General features: G+C 44.0%; 1 protein-coding gene across 8 annotated transcripts in view; it reads left to right on the forward strand.

Annotated features, from left to right (window-relative positions):
• The window catches only part of EIF4G1 (eukaryotic translation initiation factor 4 gamma 1), a 292,071-nt gene extending 274,122 nt beyond the window's left edge, over window positions 1-17,949 (forward strand). For all 8 annotated transcript variants that reach the window (XM_033959150.1, XM_033959151.1, XM_033959152.1 and 5 more), the window contains one exon: window positions 16,799-17,949. In XM_033959150.1, the coding sequence (XP_033815041.1) occupies window positions 16,799-16,980 (182 nt within the window). In that variant the 3' untranslated portion in view covers window positions 16,981-17,949. The remainder of the gene's footprint in view (window positions 1-16,798) is intronic.
• Window positions 17,950-18,750: the final 801 nt, after the last annotated feature.

Raw genomic sequence — 18,750 nt, forward strand, 5'->3', positions numbered from 1 at the left:
CCGCACCACACATGCGCGAGTGCTTTCCCGCCCGACGCAGGGCGCGCTTCTCCTCAGTTCTCCAAGAAATCCTATTTCGACACTCTGCGCTAGACTCAGTTCTACTTCGTGCCTTCTCTCACTGCAGCTAGTTCTTTATTTTTTACAGGGTCGCTGTGTTTCTTTTCGCGTTTTCATTTATTTAAAAATAACCCCTTAATTTTATTTTTCTTTCCTGTCATGGTGGGGCCTGCCTTGCGGCCTCAGCTTGCAGGCTTCGATCTTGCTGAGGCTATTATTCCATTTATGTCCCAGCCGGTCACAGGCTTCAAGAAGTGTAGCCATTGCAAGCACGCAGTCTCCTTCACTGACCCACATAGGTGGTGTGTTCAGTGTTTGGTACCTGACCATCATCTGGAGTTGTGTGCCCGCTGTGCTACCCTTCAACCTCGAGCCATCAAACGCCGTCGAGTTCAGGTGGAGAAACTCTTTGGCGGTATGGATCCACTTACCTTGACCTCGAATCCAGTCAAGCTTCTCACAGGAGTTCCGCCTTCTACCTCGACCTTAATCAAACCCTCCTCGTTTGACAGGTCCTCGTCCTCGGGCAAATCTACTAAGTCTTCTCCTGGGGATACACTTTCCTCGCTGCCTCCCTCAGGTCAGGTACCAGCAGTGGTTATCAAGATGCCCAAGAAGCATGTCTCAACGTTGAAGATTCATTCTTCTTCCTCGGAGACTATAGCCACGCCAAATGTACCAGATCCTCAAGTCTCGGTGTCACATTTGGAGGATATGATCAAGACCATTTTGGATCGGCAGTTTGGTAATATGCTTGCCAAACATTCTCCTACCTCGACTCTGCTTCCTGCAGTCCAGTCTGAGCACTTAGCAGTATCACAAGGAGTCGAGTCCTTGACAGTGCTTCGAGCTGAATCTACCCACTCTATACAAGGAGTCGAGTCCTTGGGAGTGCCTCAAGAGGATTCTACACACACTATAGAAGGAGTCTAGTCTTTGCTAGTGTCTCATCTGGAGTATAAGTATGCCACTCAAGGAGTTGAGTCCTTGTCAGTGCCTCAAGATACCTTAACACAGTCCCTTTTGGTGTCTTGATCTCGATCTCCAGCTCTCCTTCCTCGCATAAGGCGTCGCTCTTTCCGAGGCATAGGGTGAAGACTCCTCGACATCCCTCTCAGCTGGACTTGCCTGGTTCGAAGCATAGTTCTCCAAATCAGTTGAGGCATTCATCGAGGCACAGGTCCTCTTCTCGAGACAGACCTTGTTTCTCCAGGCCTCGAGACTCTTCAAGGCCTCCAACTCTGGAAGTGAAGTCGAGGACACCACTTCCAGAGCCTTACACCTATGTTTCTTCTCCTGTGAGGGATTCTATCCATTCTTTCAGCGAGTCATGTATACCTGCATATTCAGATCTCGGGTATCAGTACTCCAGAGAAGCTTCATCTTTGTTCTCTGCTTTGCAAAGCGCTTTGCGAGGTCACCTTCTTCCCTTCGAGGCCAACCTTCCTTGGAGCAGATATCTTTTTCTTCTTTCCTACGTCAAATGAGTAAGGACCTCTATATTACTTTGGACTCTGATTACAAATACTCTACAGAGTATTTAGAAGAAATGGGTATGTCTCATCCTCCTGCGGAGTCTCTTAAATTGCCCTTCAATAGATTTCTTTCTCAAACTTTCAAGCGGAATCTTGAAACACCTTATTCTGTTCCTGTTGTACCAGGAAAGCTGGAATTTCGTTACAGGATGGTCCACTGCAAGGGCTTCGAGAAATCTCAGTTATCCCATCAGTCCCTTCTCGTGGAGTCTTCTCTGAAAAGGACCAATCCTGCCAAAGTTTATGTCACTGTTCCTCCTGGAAGAGAGGGCAGGACCATGGACAAGTTTGGTCGTCGTTTGTAACAAAATTCTCTTATGGTAACTAGAGTTTTGAATTACAATTTTGTTTTCACTTCTTATTTCAAGCATTTGGTTGACATCCTGCCTGAATTTTTCAAATATATTGCTCAACACCGTCTTCCAGAGTTTCAGCATGTAATTACCACTCTGGCTCAACTCCACATGCATCTCTTTCAATCTTCATATGATGCATTTGAACTTTCCTCGAGGGTCACTGTCTTCTCAGTGGCAATGCGCTGGCTTGCCTGGCTCCGCACTGTAGACATGGACCCCAATCTTCAAGATCGTCTGGCCAACATCCCTTGTCAGGCCAATGAATTGTTTAATGACTCCATCGAGGCAGCTACTAAACGATTGTCTGAACAATCTAGCCCGCCTACTCCACAGGGCTTTAAACTAGGTAAGTCGGGGGAGGGTACAGGCACAAACAACATACCTGGCTAACTAAACTGCCAATACTTTTGAGGCTGAGGTAAGTAGTCACCGAAATTCTGGGTCGGGGGTGAGTGCACACACTTTCGAGTCGGGAGTAGGGTCACATCATATTTATGGGTCACATTGTAATTCCGGGTCTAAGGGGAGTACACATTGTGGTTCTGGGTCTAAGGAAAGCACAAATAACGCAAATAATGCTAAAGGTGTTCAAGTAGCTCAAGCAGGAATATCCCCATTGAGAGGTAACAAAAATACAACATGGATGGCTATGTACGTCAACGCACACAGTTTAGGAAACAAGATCCTGGAATTGGAAACAGAAATAAGGAATGCCGACCTGGATGTGGTGGCGATAGCCGAGACCTGGCTCACAGACTCCCACGGGTGGGACATGGTTATACCGGGTTACAACTTGCTTCGCCGGGACAGGGAGGGCAGAATGGGAGGAGGTGTAGCATTATATACTAAAGATGACATTAAGATCACGAGAATCTCAGATGTCCAGTATATTGGGGAATCCCTTTGGGTTAATTTGGCCAGAGGGAAGGACAAATGCTTGTATCTTGGCGTAATTTACAGACCCCCACGACAACAGGATGACCTGGATATGGAAATAATCGGAGATATAGAAAATATCACCTTGCGTGGGGACACAGTATTGCTATGTGACTTCAACATGCCTGATGTGGATTGCGTTACACTTACCTCTGCTTCCGGCAGCAGCAGGAGGCTATTAAACTCTATGAAGGGAGCAAGACTCAGGCAACTGGTGTTGGAACCAACAAGGGATCAGGCAATACTGGACCTGATACTTACCAATGGAGAAAGTGTCACAGAGGTCTCGGTGGGCGACACGTTGGGCTCCAGTGACCACAACATGGTATGGTTCAATCTCAGGAAAGATTTCACTAAATCTACCACACTGACCAAGGTCCTCAAATTCAAGGACACAAATTTCAAAGAAATGGGAGACTTTGTTCACCAGGCGCTACAAAGCCAAGCAGAAACCGATAATGTGGAAGAAATGTGGTCGACTTTGAAAGCCACCATACAAGAAGCAACAAACCGCTATGTTAAATCAGTAAGTAAACGACGAAGGAACAATAAGCCACAGTGGTTTACTGTGGAGATCTCAGACCTCATCAAGGAGAAGAAAAAAGCATTCATCTCTTACAAACAATCGGGGAAGCAGGACTCTAGAGCAGACTACCTGACCAAATCAAAAGCCGTCAAAACAGCAGTCAGGGAGGCTAAATTCCACATGGAAGAGTCTCTGGCAAAGAACATCCAGAAGGGAGATAAATCCTTCTTCAGGTATATCAGTGACAGAAGAAAAAACTCAGGCGGGATTGTACGTCTTAGGAATCCAGACGGAGACTATGTGGAAAAGGATTCGGAAAAAGCCCAACTATTAAATGAATACTTCTGCTCAGTCTTCACCCGAGAAGTGCCGGGGCTTGGCCCTCAGCTACAGACAAGGGTTGGCTCAGTTGACCCTTTTAGTAACTTTGAGTTTACGCCCAGCAGTGTCTACGGTGAGCTGTCAAAGCTCAAGGTTAACAAAGCAATGGGGCCGGACAACCTGCACCCCAGGGTGCTTAGGGAGCTGAGTGATGTCTTGGCAGAGCCACTGTCCGCGCTCTTCAACCTCTCCCTTAGTACAGGCAGCGTCCCGCTGGACTGGAGGACGGCTAACGTCATTCCACTCCACAAGAAAGGCTCAAAGATGGAGACAGCAAACTACAGACCAGTGAGTCTAACATCGATAGTGAGCAAACTAATGGAAACTCTAATCAAACACCAATTGGATAAGATCCTGGATGAAGAGAATCTACGGGATCCCCGACAACATGGATTTACTAAGGGGAGATCATGCCAATCCAACCTGATCAGCTTCTTTGATTGGGTGACGGAGAAGCTGGATATTGGGGAGTCCCTGGACATCGTGTACCTGGACTTTAGCAAAGCATTCGATAGTGTACCACACCGCAGGTTGCTGAGCAAGATGAGTTCTATAGGATTAGGTGACACATTGACGCAATGGGTTGGGAACTGGCTTGGAGGTAGGCTTCAAAGGGTGGTGGTGAACGGCACCCCCTCCGAAATGACGGAGGTGATCAGTGGAGTGCCACAGGGCTCAGTCTTGGGCCCGATCCTATTCAACATCTTTATAAGGGACTTGGCAGAAGGGCTTAGAGGTAAAATAACATTATTCGCCGATGACGCCAAACTAAGCAATGTAGTGGGCAAATGCACAACAGACGAAGATTCAATGCCCGACAACATGATGCACGACCTACTCCTACTGGACATGGCAACTCAACTTCAATGCCAAAAAATGCAAAGTTATGCACCTGGGCAGCCAAAATCCATGCAAGTCTTATACCCTTAATGGCGAGTTCCTAGCAAAAACGGTAGCAGAACGAGACTTGGGGGTAATCGTCAGTGAGGACATGAAGTCTGCCAATCAAGTGGAGCAGGCTTCGTCCAAAGCAAGACAAATCATGGGTTGCATACGAAGGGGTTTCGTCAGCCGTAAGGCGGAAGTCATTATGCCATTGTATAGATCCATGGTGAGGCCCCACCTGGAATACTGTGTGCAATTTTGGAGGCCACATTATCGCATGGATGTGCTGAGACTGGAGTCGGTGCAGAGAATGGCCACCCGGATGGTCTCGGGACTCAAGGATCTTCCATACGAAGAACGGCTTGACAAATTACAGCTATACTCGCTCGAGGAGCGCAGAGAGAGGGGAGACATGATCGAGACGTTCAAGTATCTTACGGGCCGCATCGAGGCGGAGGAAAATATCTTCTTTTTCAAGGGTCCCACGACAACAAGAGGGCATCCGTGGAAAATCAGGGGCGGGAAACTGCGAGGTGACACCAGGAAATTCTTTTTCACTGAAAGAGTGGTTGATCGCTGGAACAGTCTTCCACTACAGGTGATTGAGGCCAGCAGCGTGCCTGATTTTAAGGCCAAATGGGATCGGCACATGGGATCTATTCACAGGGCAAAGGTAGGGGAGGGACATTAGGGTGGGCAGACTAAATGGGCCGTTGCCCTTATCTGCCGTCTATTTCTATGTTTCTATGTAACATGAGAAATTGTTTGTTTCCATCATTCAACCTAAGCCTAAGCCTTCTACCTCTAAAGGCTTCAGGTCTCTTCCATCTTACCAGAGGCGTTTTCCACAGAGAGCAGCTCCTTATACACAAGCACCTCCTAAGAAACAACAGCATCAAAGGCAGCAAAAACCTCAGACTTTTGTTGCGCCTAAGGCCTCTCAACCTTTTTGACCATCTAATATAGAGTATAACTTCCATTGTTCTGCCTCTGTCCTCTCCCCTTCCCATTGGAGGTCGTCTCCATAATTTTTACCACCGCTGGGAGATGATTACATCAGACCTCTGGGTGCTGTCTATCCTCAAGGAAGGATATTCTTTTCGTTTCCTCCAGATCTTCCTCCATGAGAGTATCGTTCCAATTCATCGCAGATCACCCTTCTTCTGGAAGTTCAAGCTCTGCTTTGTCTCCGTGCCATCGAGAAAGTTCCCTTGGAACAGCAGAACTGGAGGGTTTATTCCCGTTACTTCCTAGTTCTGAAGAAGACGGGCGATCTGCGCCCTATCTTGGATCTCAGAGCGCTCAACAAATTTTTAGTCAAAGAAAAATTCCAAATGTTGTCTCTGGCATCCTTATATCCCCTTCTAGATCAAAACGATTGGTTATGTTCTCTAGATCTCAAAGAGGCTTACACTCACATTCCCATTCATCCAGCCTCTCGACAGTTCCTCCTCAGATTTCTTGTGGGAAATCTGCATTTCCAATACAGAGTGCTACCCTTTGGCCTGGTGTCATCTCCAAGAGTTTTCACCAAGCCAAGTTGTAGTATCAGCAGCTCTGCGGAACCATGGTCTACAGGTGTTCCCGTACCTGGACGACTGGCTCATCAAAGATTCAACATCTCCAGGGGTTATTGTAGCGACCCAGTGGACTATTTGGTTCCTCCAAAGTTTGGGGTTCAAAATCAATTTTCCCAAATCCCAGCTACAGCCCTCTCAAACTCTACAGTTCATCGGAGCTGTCTTGGACACTGTACAACTCAGAGCATTCCTTCCTCAGCAGCGTCAGGATGTTCTCATTCAACTTTGTCACAAAGTGTCATCCCTCACTTCACTCCCAGGTCACATGGCCTCTACAGTTCACATGACTCCTTTTGCCAGACTTCACTTCAGAATCCCTCAGTGGACCCAAGTTTTTGACACACTCTCTCAACACTTCAGAGTGACTCCTTCATTAAGACAGTCTCTCCACTGGTGGATGCTCTCTTCCAATCTCTCCAGAGGTTTACATTTCAAACGCCCCCTCATCAGAAGGTCCTCACGACAGATTCTTCGCTTGGGGGCTCATCTTGATAGTCTCCGTACTCAAGGCCATTGGTCCAGCACGGATCGTCAGTGTCACATTAATCTGTTGGAACTCAGAGCGATCTTCAATGCTTTCAAAACTTTTCAGCATCTTCTTCACGACCAAGTAGTCCTCATTCGGACAGAGAATCAAGTCGCCATGTACTATGTCAACAAGCAGGAAGGAGCAGGATCTCTCCCTCTTTGCCAGGAAGCTCTGAAGGTTTGGAATTGGGCAATCCTTCACAACCCCTTCCTGAAAGCTGTCTACATTCAAGAAGAGAAAAACTGTCTGGCGGCCAAATTGAGTCGTGTTCTACAGCCTCACAAATGGACACTCAATTCCTCGCCTCTTCATCACTTTTTTTCTCAGTGGGGGGCTCCTCTCATAGATCTCTTTGCATCTCCCCACAATAACAAACTGCCTCAGTTCTGCTCCAGGATATACTCCCCTCACCGACTGGAGGCAGATGCTTTTCTCCTGGAGTAGATGAATCAGTTTCTCTATGTGTTCCCTCCATTCCCTCTCATTCTCAAGACACTTGTCATACTCAAATAGGAACATGCCACCATGATTCTGATAGTTCCTTGGTGGCCCAGGCAACCTTGGTTCTCCCTTCCACTTCAACTCAGCAGCAGGGAGCCACTACTTCTACCAGTTTTTCCCTCTCTGCTTACACAGAGTCAGGGGTCTCTACTTCATCCCAAGCTTTAGTTGCAGACCCACCTTTCACAGTATTCCATCATGACAAGGTGGTCCTCCGTACTCATCCTAAATTCTTACCTAAAGTGGTTTCAGAATTTCATCTCAATCAATCCATTGTACTTCCAATATTTTTTCCAAAGCCTCATTCTCATCCTGGAGAAACAGCTCTTCATACTCTGGACTGTAAGCGTGCTTTGGCTTTCTACTTGCAAAAAACTATGCCATACAGATCTGCACCTTAACTTTTTGTCTCCTTTGATCCAAACAAGTTGGGACATCTGATTTCCAAGTGCACCATCTCCAACTGGTTAGCTGCTTGCATCTCTTTTTGCTATGCTCAGGCCATAAAGTCAGAGCCATGGCGGCATCAGTAGCTTTCCTTAGATCTACTCCGATTGAGGAAATCTGTAAAGCTGCCACTTGGTCCTCAGTTCAAACCTTCATCTCTCATTATTGTCTGGATGCTTTTTCCAGACGGGATGGCCATTTAGGCTAGGCAGTGTTATAAAATTTATTCTCCTGAATTGCCAACACTCCCACTATCACATTCTGGTTAGCTTGGAGGTCATCCACATGTTGAGAATAGGCTGCCTGCTTGTTCTGGGATAAAGCACAATTACTTACAAGAACGTGCGCTGGTAGGGCTAGACTCAGTTAGGATGCTGGTCTTTGACCAGAGGGCCGCCACGTGAGCGGACTGCTGGGCCTGATGGACCACTGGTCTGACCCAGCAGCGGTAATTCTTATGTTCTTAGGTGTTATCCAGGGACAGCAGGCAGCTATTCTCACAACCCACCCACCTCCCCTGATTGGCTTCTCTGTTAGCTATCTGAACTAAGGAGACACGTGCCCTGCGTTGAGCGGGAAGGCACTTGTGCATGCACGGTGTGGCAGTCGCGAACTTTCTAAAGTTCTTCAAGCAAATCTGCTTGTAAAACTGTCCGCATCTGGACTCCGTAGATGACGTCACCCACATGTTGAAAATAGCTGCCTGCTGTCTCTGGATAACACTTGTTACGGTAAGTAACTGTGCTATCTGGACCACCCTACTACTATTAGTTATTACCAGACGCATGCAGCACTGCACAGAGTCACAAAGAGTAAGAAAACAGTCCCTGCTAGAAAGAGCTTACAATCTAAACAGGCAAGACAGACAAACAGGATGTCATGGATACAGTTAAGGAGAACGGTTTGTTTGTTTGTTTGTTTGTTTATACATCTGAACATACAAAATAAAACATTAACATTTGTTGTACAAATCAATACAAAAACACACTATAACAAATTACACACCAGTATTCTCCCTAGAAATTTTTTCTAGCCGGGTGGCATGAAAAAGTAGCCGGGTGGGGCGGGGCGGAGAAATTTGGTAGTGGAGAAAATTAAATGTATACTATTTTTATTAGTTAATTATTATTATTTTCCAATGCTCGATATGACTTCCTTTTTTAAGGTTTGACACTTGTGCCAGAATATTTTTGCTAAATTTAAGAAGTATCCAATTCTAGAAGTGAATAATTAGATATTCACCCTCTTTCAAATAGTATAGAGGTTTAAAAAAGGGAAATGCGTTAATGAAGTCATTAGGTTCAATCTAACCATTTATTTCTACATGAATTTAAACAACTAAAAAAAAAGATAAATATAGCTCATCCAGTCATACAAGAAATGGCTGTACAACCCCTCTAATAATGTTTTGATCACTAGGTTCCTTCCTGAGGTCTCACTGAGGATATGAAATAGATGCTATCCCCACTTCCAGACCTCTTCCACATAATTTATGGAGAGGTGTTACTGAGCCTTGAAGGACACCTGTGTGATTGATCTTTATCTGCTTCTTTTTTATTTTGCTATAGTGCAAAGTAAGAGCTAGGGCAAAACAGTATAGGTAAAGATGCAGGTAATAATTAGCAATGTATTAAAAATATTTTATTTTTATTTGCTTATAATGTCATTTGAAAGCTGCTTGATGATAATACAACTTTAATTTAATTCTTTATAATGTGTGTGTCTGTGTGTTGGGGGGGACAACACCTACGTCAACAGTAAAGTTAGAATAGAGTCATTAAATCCAGTGGTGTACCTAGTATATATGACAACCAGTGCTAATCATTTTTTTAACAACCCCCTCCTCTATATAAAAAAAGATATTTTTAGTAATAATCCATGAGTCACACAATAAGGGTGCATCTAGGAAAAGGCAGCATCTTAAACACTGCAGTGAGCACTAGAACACCAACACACGCATTGTAAAACTAAACAAACCAGATCCTACAGTCAATTGATCCTGTAGTCGATGCTAACAGAAACCATGTCCTTTTCATACACACAGAACACAGATACACCCTCGCCCAATATGGAATAATCACAAACTAAAAATAGAAATATGTAGACAAAAGTTAAACTGAACCAAGAAACCAGACTCTGCATACAATGCAACACCACAGAAACAGTGACACATGTCCCCTAATACTGTGCAAAATATAAAGACAGTAGATGTAAATTTGAAAAAAAACTTCTACATAACAGTCACCACTTTACAAATTAACAAATAGAAATAAAACAAATAATGAGAAATATGAAAATACCATTTTATTGGACTAATCCATGTTTCAATTAGCTTTCAGAGGCCAAATCTTTCTTCAAGACAATACAGTATACAGCTGTTATGGTATCCTGTCCTGACCTGAGGAAAGGGGTTTATTCCCTCCCAAAATTGCCTTATTTCCATTTCCTATTGATAAATTTTAATCAATACAGTTACAATACTACTTGATTCTACGTAAAGCAACAAAAATATTTTTTTTTCTACCTTTTGTCGTTTCTGCTTTAGTCATCTTCTCTTCACTCTCTTCTTTCTATTCAGCATTTATCCTCGCTCCCTTCCATACAACATCTGTCCTCTCTCTTTGCCCCTTCCACCCAGCCTCTACCCTCTCTCTACCCCTTCCATCTACTGTCCACCCTATCTCTGCCCCTTGCATCCACTGTCTACCCTTTCTGCCTTTTCCATCCAGTGTCTGCCCTCTCTCTGTTCCATATGGTATCTTCCCTCTTTCTATGTCCCTTCAATAAACTCTATATCCTGTGCCCTTTCTCTCCTTTGTACATGATTTATTTCAGCTTCAACCCCTCTCCATTTTTTGTCTCCACCCCTATGCTCTGGCATCTCTCTCTTCTCCTTTCCTTCCTTCCTTCCTTCCCACTCCACCCCATGGTCTGACATCTCTATCTCCTTCCCTTCTCTCCCCCCTCTCCAGTATCTGCCTCCTGTCTTTCCCCTTTGGTCTAGGCCTCTCTCTTTCTCTCCGTCTTTCTTCTGTGAAGAGATCATGTTGATCTTGAACACTGAATAATTCTTCCACATTCTCCATATCACTGTACTATAGTCTTGTCCAACAGACTGCTTTGGCACTATTACATGGGTAATAGTAAATTCATTATGCATCAGCTTTCTACACAAAATGCCACAAGTCTCTATTTCTTGTGCTGTGCTTACATCTGCCAGCGTCAGAAACTTGTGAGACAGATCCCTTGTTAATACTACACTTCGGAGCCCTTTGACCATCTGGTTCTGTATGGTTGCAGGCTTTAAAGCTCTGTTTACTGGAGGAGACTGTCCACATACATAGTTGCATCACTCTTAAGGATCTGACCAGAGATTACATTAGACAAGGTGGTATTTTTAGGCATGGAAAAACAGGACATGTTCTCCTCAATCTGCTCAGATGCCTTCAAATGCCCTTTAATATTCGTCTGATCTCGGGCTAAATCTTGCCTCCTGAGCTGATCTTCAAAGGAGAGCGGAGTGAGAGCCATATCGGCAGTGAGATCCGTTTTGGGCCGCATGTTGTGCAGGGTTGGACTAAGGCAAGTTGTAAGCTTCCTTCCATCGCTGACCTATCTTCCATAAGTCAGCAACGGAAGGAAGCTTACAACTCGTTGCTCTTGCTTGCTTCGGGCCTTCCTCGTTGCCGGGTCCTGCCTACTTTCGGAAACAGAAAGTAAGCAGGATCCGGCAGCGAAGAAAGCCCGAAGCAAGCAAGAGCAAGTTGTAAGCTGACCTGTCTCCTATAGCGAACCCATTCTCCGGGGCGTGTGCATGCCGACTTGCCTTCTCTTCCCCCCTCAGGACGTGACTTCCAGTTTCGGAGAGAAGCGGCATGCACATGTTAGAGCCCCGGAGCATGGGTTCAAGTCGCTTGCTGGCGTTAAAAACTAAAAAAAAAAAAGTCAGGCTCCTGCGATTCAGGCTGTGCCGAGTCAGCCCGGTAAATCTCCAAGCCGGTGAGAAGGGTTTTTTTTTTTTAATGTTGAGCAGAAGGCGGCAGCAGCAGCAGGATTGCGATCGAGATTACAGCCGGGCGCTCATCTAAATTAGCTGGGCGGAGCGCCCGGCTGAAAGGCCCTGGGGAGAACACTGCACACTTTCATACAAAATCAAATTGCGTATGACATACACGTTGCATCAATGACGAATATCATTTAGAGGTTAATCAGCGGGCTGGGTTGGAGGGCAGAGGAATAGGGTTAAAGATTGAAAGCTATCTCAAAAAGATGGGTTTTCACTCTGTTTACCATATAAGCTGCTATACAAGATCATAACTTAATTATTTATAATCACATTAACACACACACAAAAAAAATACAGAGCGTAATTCTCTCTCCCCCGACTACCTTACAATCCCTGGTGATCTTGTACTGTAGTCGGGGCAGGAGTAATCCCCAGGCATTCAACTCTGCCCTCCAAATGACTGCCTTATCCCCTCTGCAGCATCCTCACAAAAGAGTGCCATTTTGAGAGCAGAGCTAACATGACTGAGGACCATTCCAATTCGTTTAATTTATCAAAATTTCAAACCCGCCTTATCACATAACAAGGAGGAGTTCAAGTTGTTACAGCTCATCATAAAGTGCCCTGTGTGACCAAATATTGAATCTGCTGTCGTTTAAACAGTAGCCAGACTTCCAGAAAGTCATTAGCTGCTGCCACTGCAGCTGGATTTCATCACTGGATCAGCTGTCAGCATCCATACTGTCATCTTCAGTTGGCCCGGTGTCTGCTTCTTTGGGATCTAGTCAGGTACTTGGGACCTGGGTTGGACACTGTTGGAAACAGGATACTGGATTTGATGGACCTTCGGACTGTCCCAGTATGGCAACTCTTATGTTCTTATGCCCTGCCCTGACATAAAATAGTCTTACTGGGTTAGACCAATGGTCAGTCAAGCCCAGTAGCCCGTCCTCACGGTGGCCAATCCAGGTCCCTAGTACCTGGCCAAAACCCAAGAAGTAGCAACATTCCATGCTATCGATCCAGGGCAAGCAGTGGCTTATCCCATGTATTTCTATGGACTTTTCCTCCAGGAAATTGTCCAAACCTTTCTTAAAACCAACTGCGCCAGTGGTCTCAAACTCAAACCCTTTGCAGGGCCACATTTTGGATTTGTAGGTACTTGGAGGGCCGCAGAAAAAAATAGTTAATGTCTTATTAAAGAAATGACAACGTTGCATGAGGTAAAACTCGTTATAGTTTTAAAATAGTTCCTTAATTGCTTCTGATAATTTCAGCTATACACAGCTGAAAGCAGTGCAACATGCAGAAAGTGAAATTTAGATAGTTTTTCACTTTCTGCATGTTGCACTGCTTTCAACTGTGTATAGCTGAAATTATCAGAAGCAATTTAGGAAAGATTTATAAATTATAAAGAGTTTTACCTCATGCAAAATTGTGATTTAGATTTTAAAGTATCAACTGCAAGAGACAATATTTTGGTGTAGTCCTCTAGGCTTTTATGTTGAGGGGAGAATCAATATCCACCTTGTGTCTGGAAAACTTGTGCCTTAAGTGTCCGGTGGTCGTTTCTGCAACTGCTTTCAGCTCTCACCTCCTCCAGCACCGGACACAACCGCAATCTTACATCAAGCAGTCACCGCCAGGAGAGGTGTCAAATTTTGCCACAGGTAAACAAGATTACGTATACACACACAAGCTGCACTGCCTCCAATGGTTACCTTATGTTCTAGAACATTGCCTGCCTCACTGCTGTAATCTCACGCAAGCGCTTTCCTGCGTCTGTACGCAATTGTCCTCGCCACTGCACCTCATAATCGCATACAGATGCAGGAAAGCACTTGCGTGAGGTTGCAGCAGTGAGGCAGGCAACATTCCAGAACAAAAGTAACATACCGAGGGCCTCAAAATAGTACCTGATGGGCTGCTGGTTTGAGCTACGCTATCTGCTCTTACCACAATCTGGCAATGCGTTCCAGAGCTTAAGTATTCTCTTGAGTGAAAAAATATTTCCCTGTAACTTTGAGTGTTCCCTAGTCTTAGTAATTTTTGACGGAGTAAAAAATCGATCCACTTGTACCCATTCTGCTCCACTCAGGATTTTGTAGTCTTCAATCATATCTCCCCTCAGCTGTCTCTCTTTTCCAAGCTGAAGAACCCTAACCTTTTTAGTCTTTCCTCATACAAGAGGAGTTCCATCCCCTTTATCATCTTGGTTGCTTTTTTTTGGACCTTTTCTAGTGCCGCTATATCTCTCTTGAGATAAGGAGACCAGAATTGAACGCAATACTCCAGGTGAGGTTGCACCATGGAACGAAACAGGCATTATAACATTCTTGGTCTGGTTAACCATCCCTTTTTTAATAATTCCTAGCATCTTGTTTGCTTTTTTGGCCACTGCCACATATTGGGCAGAAGGCTTCATCATATTGTTTACAATGACACCCAGATCCTTTTCTTGAGCGCTAACCCCCCAATGTGGACTCTAGCATCTGGTAACTGTGATTCGGGTTATTCTTCCCAATGTGCATCACTTTTCATTTGTCCACATTAAATTTCATCTGCCACTTGGATGCCCAGTCTTCCAATTTCCTAAAGTCTGCCTGCAATTTTTCACAATCCGCACAAGTTTTAACAGCTTTGAACAGTTTACTGTCATCTGCAAATTTAATCATCTCACTCGTTGTTCCAATTTCCAGATCATTTATAAATTAGTTAAATAGCACCAGTCCCAGTACAGACCCCTGCGGCACTCCACTGTTTACTCTCCTCCATTGAGAAAAATGACAATTTAACACTAACCTCTGTTTTCTCTCCGATAACTAATTCCTAATCCCCAATGAACTATCCCACCTATCCCATGACTCTTTAATTTTCTCAGGAGCCTTTCATGAGGAACTTTATCAAAAGCTTTCTGAAAATCTAGATACTCTGCATCAACCCGTTCACCTTTATCCACAGGTTTATTCACACCTTCAAAGACGTCAAGCAAATTGGTGAGGCAAGATTTCCCTCGGCTGAACCCATGCTGACTGTCTCATTAAATCACGTTTGTCTACTTGTTCCACAATTTTATTTTTTATAATTATTTCCACCATTTTTCTCGGCACTGAAGTCAGTTGTACCGGTCTGTAATTTCCCAGATCTTTGTAACCCTTTCGGCGTAACATTGGCCATCCTCCAATCTTCAGGTACTACAGATGATTTTAGCAACAGGTTACAGATCACTTAACAGCAAGTTAGCAATTTCATGTTTTAGTACCCTGGGATGTATACCATCCAGTCCAGGTGATTTATCACTTTTGAACTTGTCGATTTAGCTTAGTTCAACTTCCAGATTCACTGAGATTTCTTTCAGTTCATCTGCATCATCACCTTTGAAAATCATTTCCAGTTGTTAGATCTCTTACATCTTCTTCCGTAAAGATTGAAGCAAGGAATTCATTAAGTCTCTCCGCTATGGCCTTGTTCTCCCTGACTATACTTCTAGATCAACACAAGCAAAAAATCCAACAGAACTGTAGTGATATGTCGAACAAGGAACAAAGAAAAAACTGCAGGAATGGTGTACAAGACACCAAGTCTAATAAATAAACATATGAACATGAAATAGTTTGCATCCAAAAGTTTGGTGAACCCAGACCTGACACGGTCCGTGTTTCGAAGAAACACGCCTTCCTCAGGGGTCCAAAAAGAGTATCATATACTGGGAAACCTTATGGATAACAACTGGAAACAGCGATGTTATGAACAACTAAGCAGGCTGGGAAAGCTCCTTCGAAGTGCGGGCACAAAAACAAAAGTTGTTCATAACATCGCAGTTTCCAGTTATCTATAAGGTTTCCCAATATATGATGCTCTAAATACCTCCCTGTAAACAGCTCTGATCTCTTGTATCTTATGATTATGCCTTCGTTCTGTAACTTGACCCAAAACTTCCTGCCTCACATTACTTCTCCTGTATTCTCTTTGCCTGTATCTTCTTGCAACTGCCCATTCAGTTGTCCCTTTCATATGTACCCCGTTCCAAGCCAAAGTATCTGAGATATCTTATCCCCTGTATTCTCTTTATATGCCTTCGTTCTGTAACTTGACCCAAATCTCCTCGCCCCACATTACTTCTCCTGTATTCTCTTTGCCTGTATCTTCTTGCAACCGTCCATTCAGTTGTCCCTTTCATATGTACCCTGTTCCAAGCCTATGTATCTGAGATATCTTATTCCAAAGATTATCTTGTATCCTATTTCCAGCTCCAAACATATGTATCTTGTTGTAAACATATGCCTCCTTTTGTAAATACTGCTTGCTCTCTCAGCAGTGCTCTCATTGTAAACCGCTTTGAACTTAGGGTATAGCGGTATATAAGAAATAAAATTATTATTATTATTAAATTTGTATCCTTTCTCATTAACCCTAGCAATCATATATGCTCACTCTTCCCCCCCCCCATCATTCCAGTCACACTTGGCTTCTGTCAACAGTCTCCCTTCCCTGTAGCAAGTTTTCTAAATACTCCCTCTCCCTTATCTACTAAACAAAGCAAGATCTTTCAGGGCCCCCTCTGCCCCCAACCTCACCTACCTCTGAAGCAAAGTAGCAGGGAGCTTCTCACACCTCAACTTCCTGTCCCGACTACTAACTGCCCATTCCAGACACTGTCGTCTTCAGTTGTCTGACAGCTTGATGGGCTGGTTCAGTGATAAAATCCAGCTGCACTGGCAGCAGCTGAAAGTTTGGTTATAACCAGGAAACCCACATTTCCTATCGAAATGGTTTTTCTGGTTATAATTGAGGATGAGCTGTCAGGAGTAGTGATTGCTTGAGGTAATCAATTCTTGGAAATGGTAGGAAAGACGTACTGGTGAGTTTGGAGTATGTACATTTGTATTTTATTCAGCGTATGGATTTTATTAGTTCATAAATTGTATTTGCAGTTTTGTGATATATTATTGTATTGCACCTCACACATTGAGCAATACCCAGTAGGGCTTTGCAGCTGGGCCTGAGAAGCACTGCATATTGCTGTTCTCTCATGCTTTCTCTTCCTCATCTACAGATTTGCTGCGCATGTTCTTTGATTCTTTATATGATGAAGATGTAATTAAGGAGGAAGCTTTCTACAAGTGGGAATCTAGCAAGGACCCAGCTGAGCAACAAGGCAAAGGTGTGGCACTGAAGTCGGTCACTGCCTTCTTCACATGGCTACGAGAAGCAGAAGATGAGTCTGACAACAACTAATGTGCAGTGCTGGCCAACCAGGCAACTGGCGCTTGTTTTTTGTTTTTGTTTTTTTTTTAAACCATGTGACTGATTTGCATTACAAGGAGGAATAAAAGTTTTTTTTTCTTTTTGTTGCTGAGGATTAAACAATGTTGAAAGATCAGATCTGCAGGATGGAAGAACTCGGGACAACAGGAATCTGAAAGCTTCCACAGGGGGAGGGAAAGGTTTTTTTTTGGGGGGGGGAGTAGTTCCCGTGGGGAGGGGTTTTGTTTTGATTTGTTGAAATCCTATATTGGGCCTTTGTGACTTGATGCACTTGGCTTGGAGTACTTCTGAGTAATCGCCGGCTGCTCCATGCCTGAGATCAGTCATCTACGTACAGACTGTTTGGAAAGGGCCTGACAAACTAATTCCCCAGGTGCAAAGCACCAGAAGAACTTGCTCACTGGGAGTTTTCCCTCCTGTTATTGCTGAAATATAGATATATAAATATATATATATAAATATATATATAAAATTATTACAAATTGTGGGGGTAGCTTAGGGTCTATCCCTGAGCCCCTTAAATGTCTTTTTGCCTAAAGGTTTGTCAAGCCTTGACTCAAACCTTATGATGAATTATTATATTTTTTTTAAATCTGAATAAGAAAAATAAAATCAAAGAGCCTTTGGGTGATGGTGCAGCCCCCTCCTCACACAGCATGGTCGACGTGGAGAGGGCTGTTTAAGTTTTGCTGCTGTTTGGTTTGGAGGCAGAGAGACACAGCAGCCTCAACGTGTTCTGTATTTATAGAGAGCAAAAGTGTCCCTTTGTCACTCTCCCAAACTGGTATCGAGGTGCTTGTAATTATTAAACACAAACCAGGATTCAATTACTGTTCTCGTGAAATCTGTAAATACTTTGGCTTTCTTTATTAAGTATTTAATTGAGGATTAAACGGAGCATCTTTTCACCTAAACTGGAAATAAAGGACTGCAAAGTGATTGCATGTGTAGTGGGTGGTATTTACAGCATGGCAGAGTGGGCTGGAGTCACCCCCTTTTTAGCTCTGGAAAATGCCCCGACTCCAGGTGGAGCCACCATACAGCCTCTCCCTCTTCACTAACTATTACGCTCATTACTGAATTTCTTGAAGTCTTATCTGTAAATAGCACAAGATGTGTCTGCCTATAAGTGCTCTGAATGGTAAAGTGGATATGCTCAGATGCTAATATGTACATGGAAAGAATCCCCGGTGTGGCTCCCTTTAGGCTTTGCAGCACCCGCAAAGGAGCTTGTCTGCTGATGCAGGACTATCTTGAGCAAAATTTGGCAATTGCAAAAAGTTGAAATAGATCTGTTAAGTACAGTAAAATGCCCTTCTGATTTTATTTGCGTTCTGCAGTGGGCTCAGTACTTGAGAAGCCAGGTTCAAATTCCACTGTGGCTTCCTCTGATCTTGGGCAACTTGTTTAATCCTCTATTAGCTTAGGTAAAAATGTAGGTTCTAAGACTCCAGGGACAGGGAAATACCTACTCGCAATGAGCCGCAACTGAAAAGGGCACAAGCTAAATCCAAAATTGCTCTTAAATGGTTAGAAGTATCTTCCCTAAAAAGTGGGTACCTGAGAGTGACTTCTTTAAGGTCACAAGAGAGGTTGGTATGAGGGTTTAAATAATGTCTGGGTTTCTAATCTGATATTGTAACCACTAAGCCGAATGTCCTTTTACAGAGTTGTCATTCTTGTACAGTAACCTCTGGATTCTACACCATAGGGTCATTTACCTTTTCCAACCAATTTCTA

The sequence above is a fragment of the Geotrypetes seraphini genome, chromosome 9 (genome assembly GCF_902459505.1).
Source record: "Geotrypetes seraphini chromosome 9, aGeoSer1.1, whole genome shotgun sequence".
NCBI classification, from domain to species: Eukaryota; Metazoa; Chordata; class Amphibia; order Gymnophiona; family Dermophiidae; genus Geotrypetes; species Geotrypetes seraphini.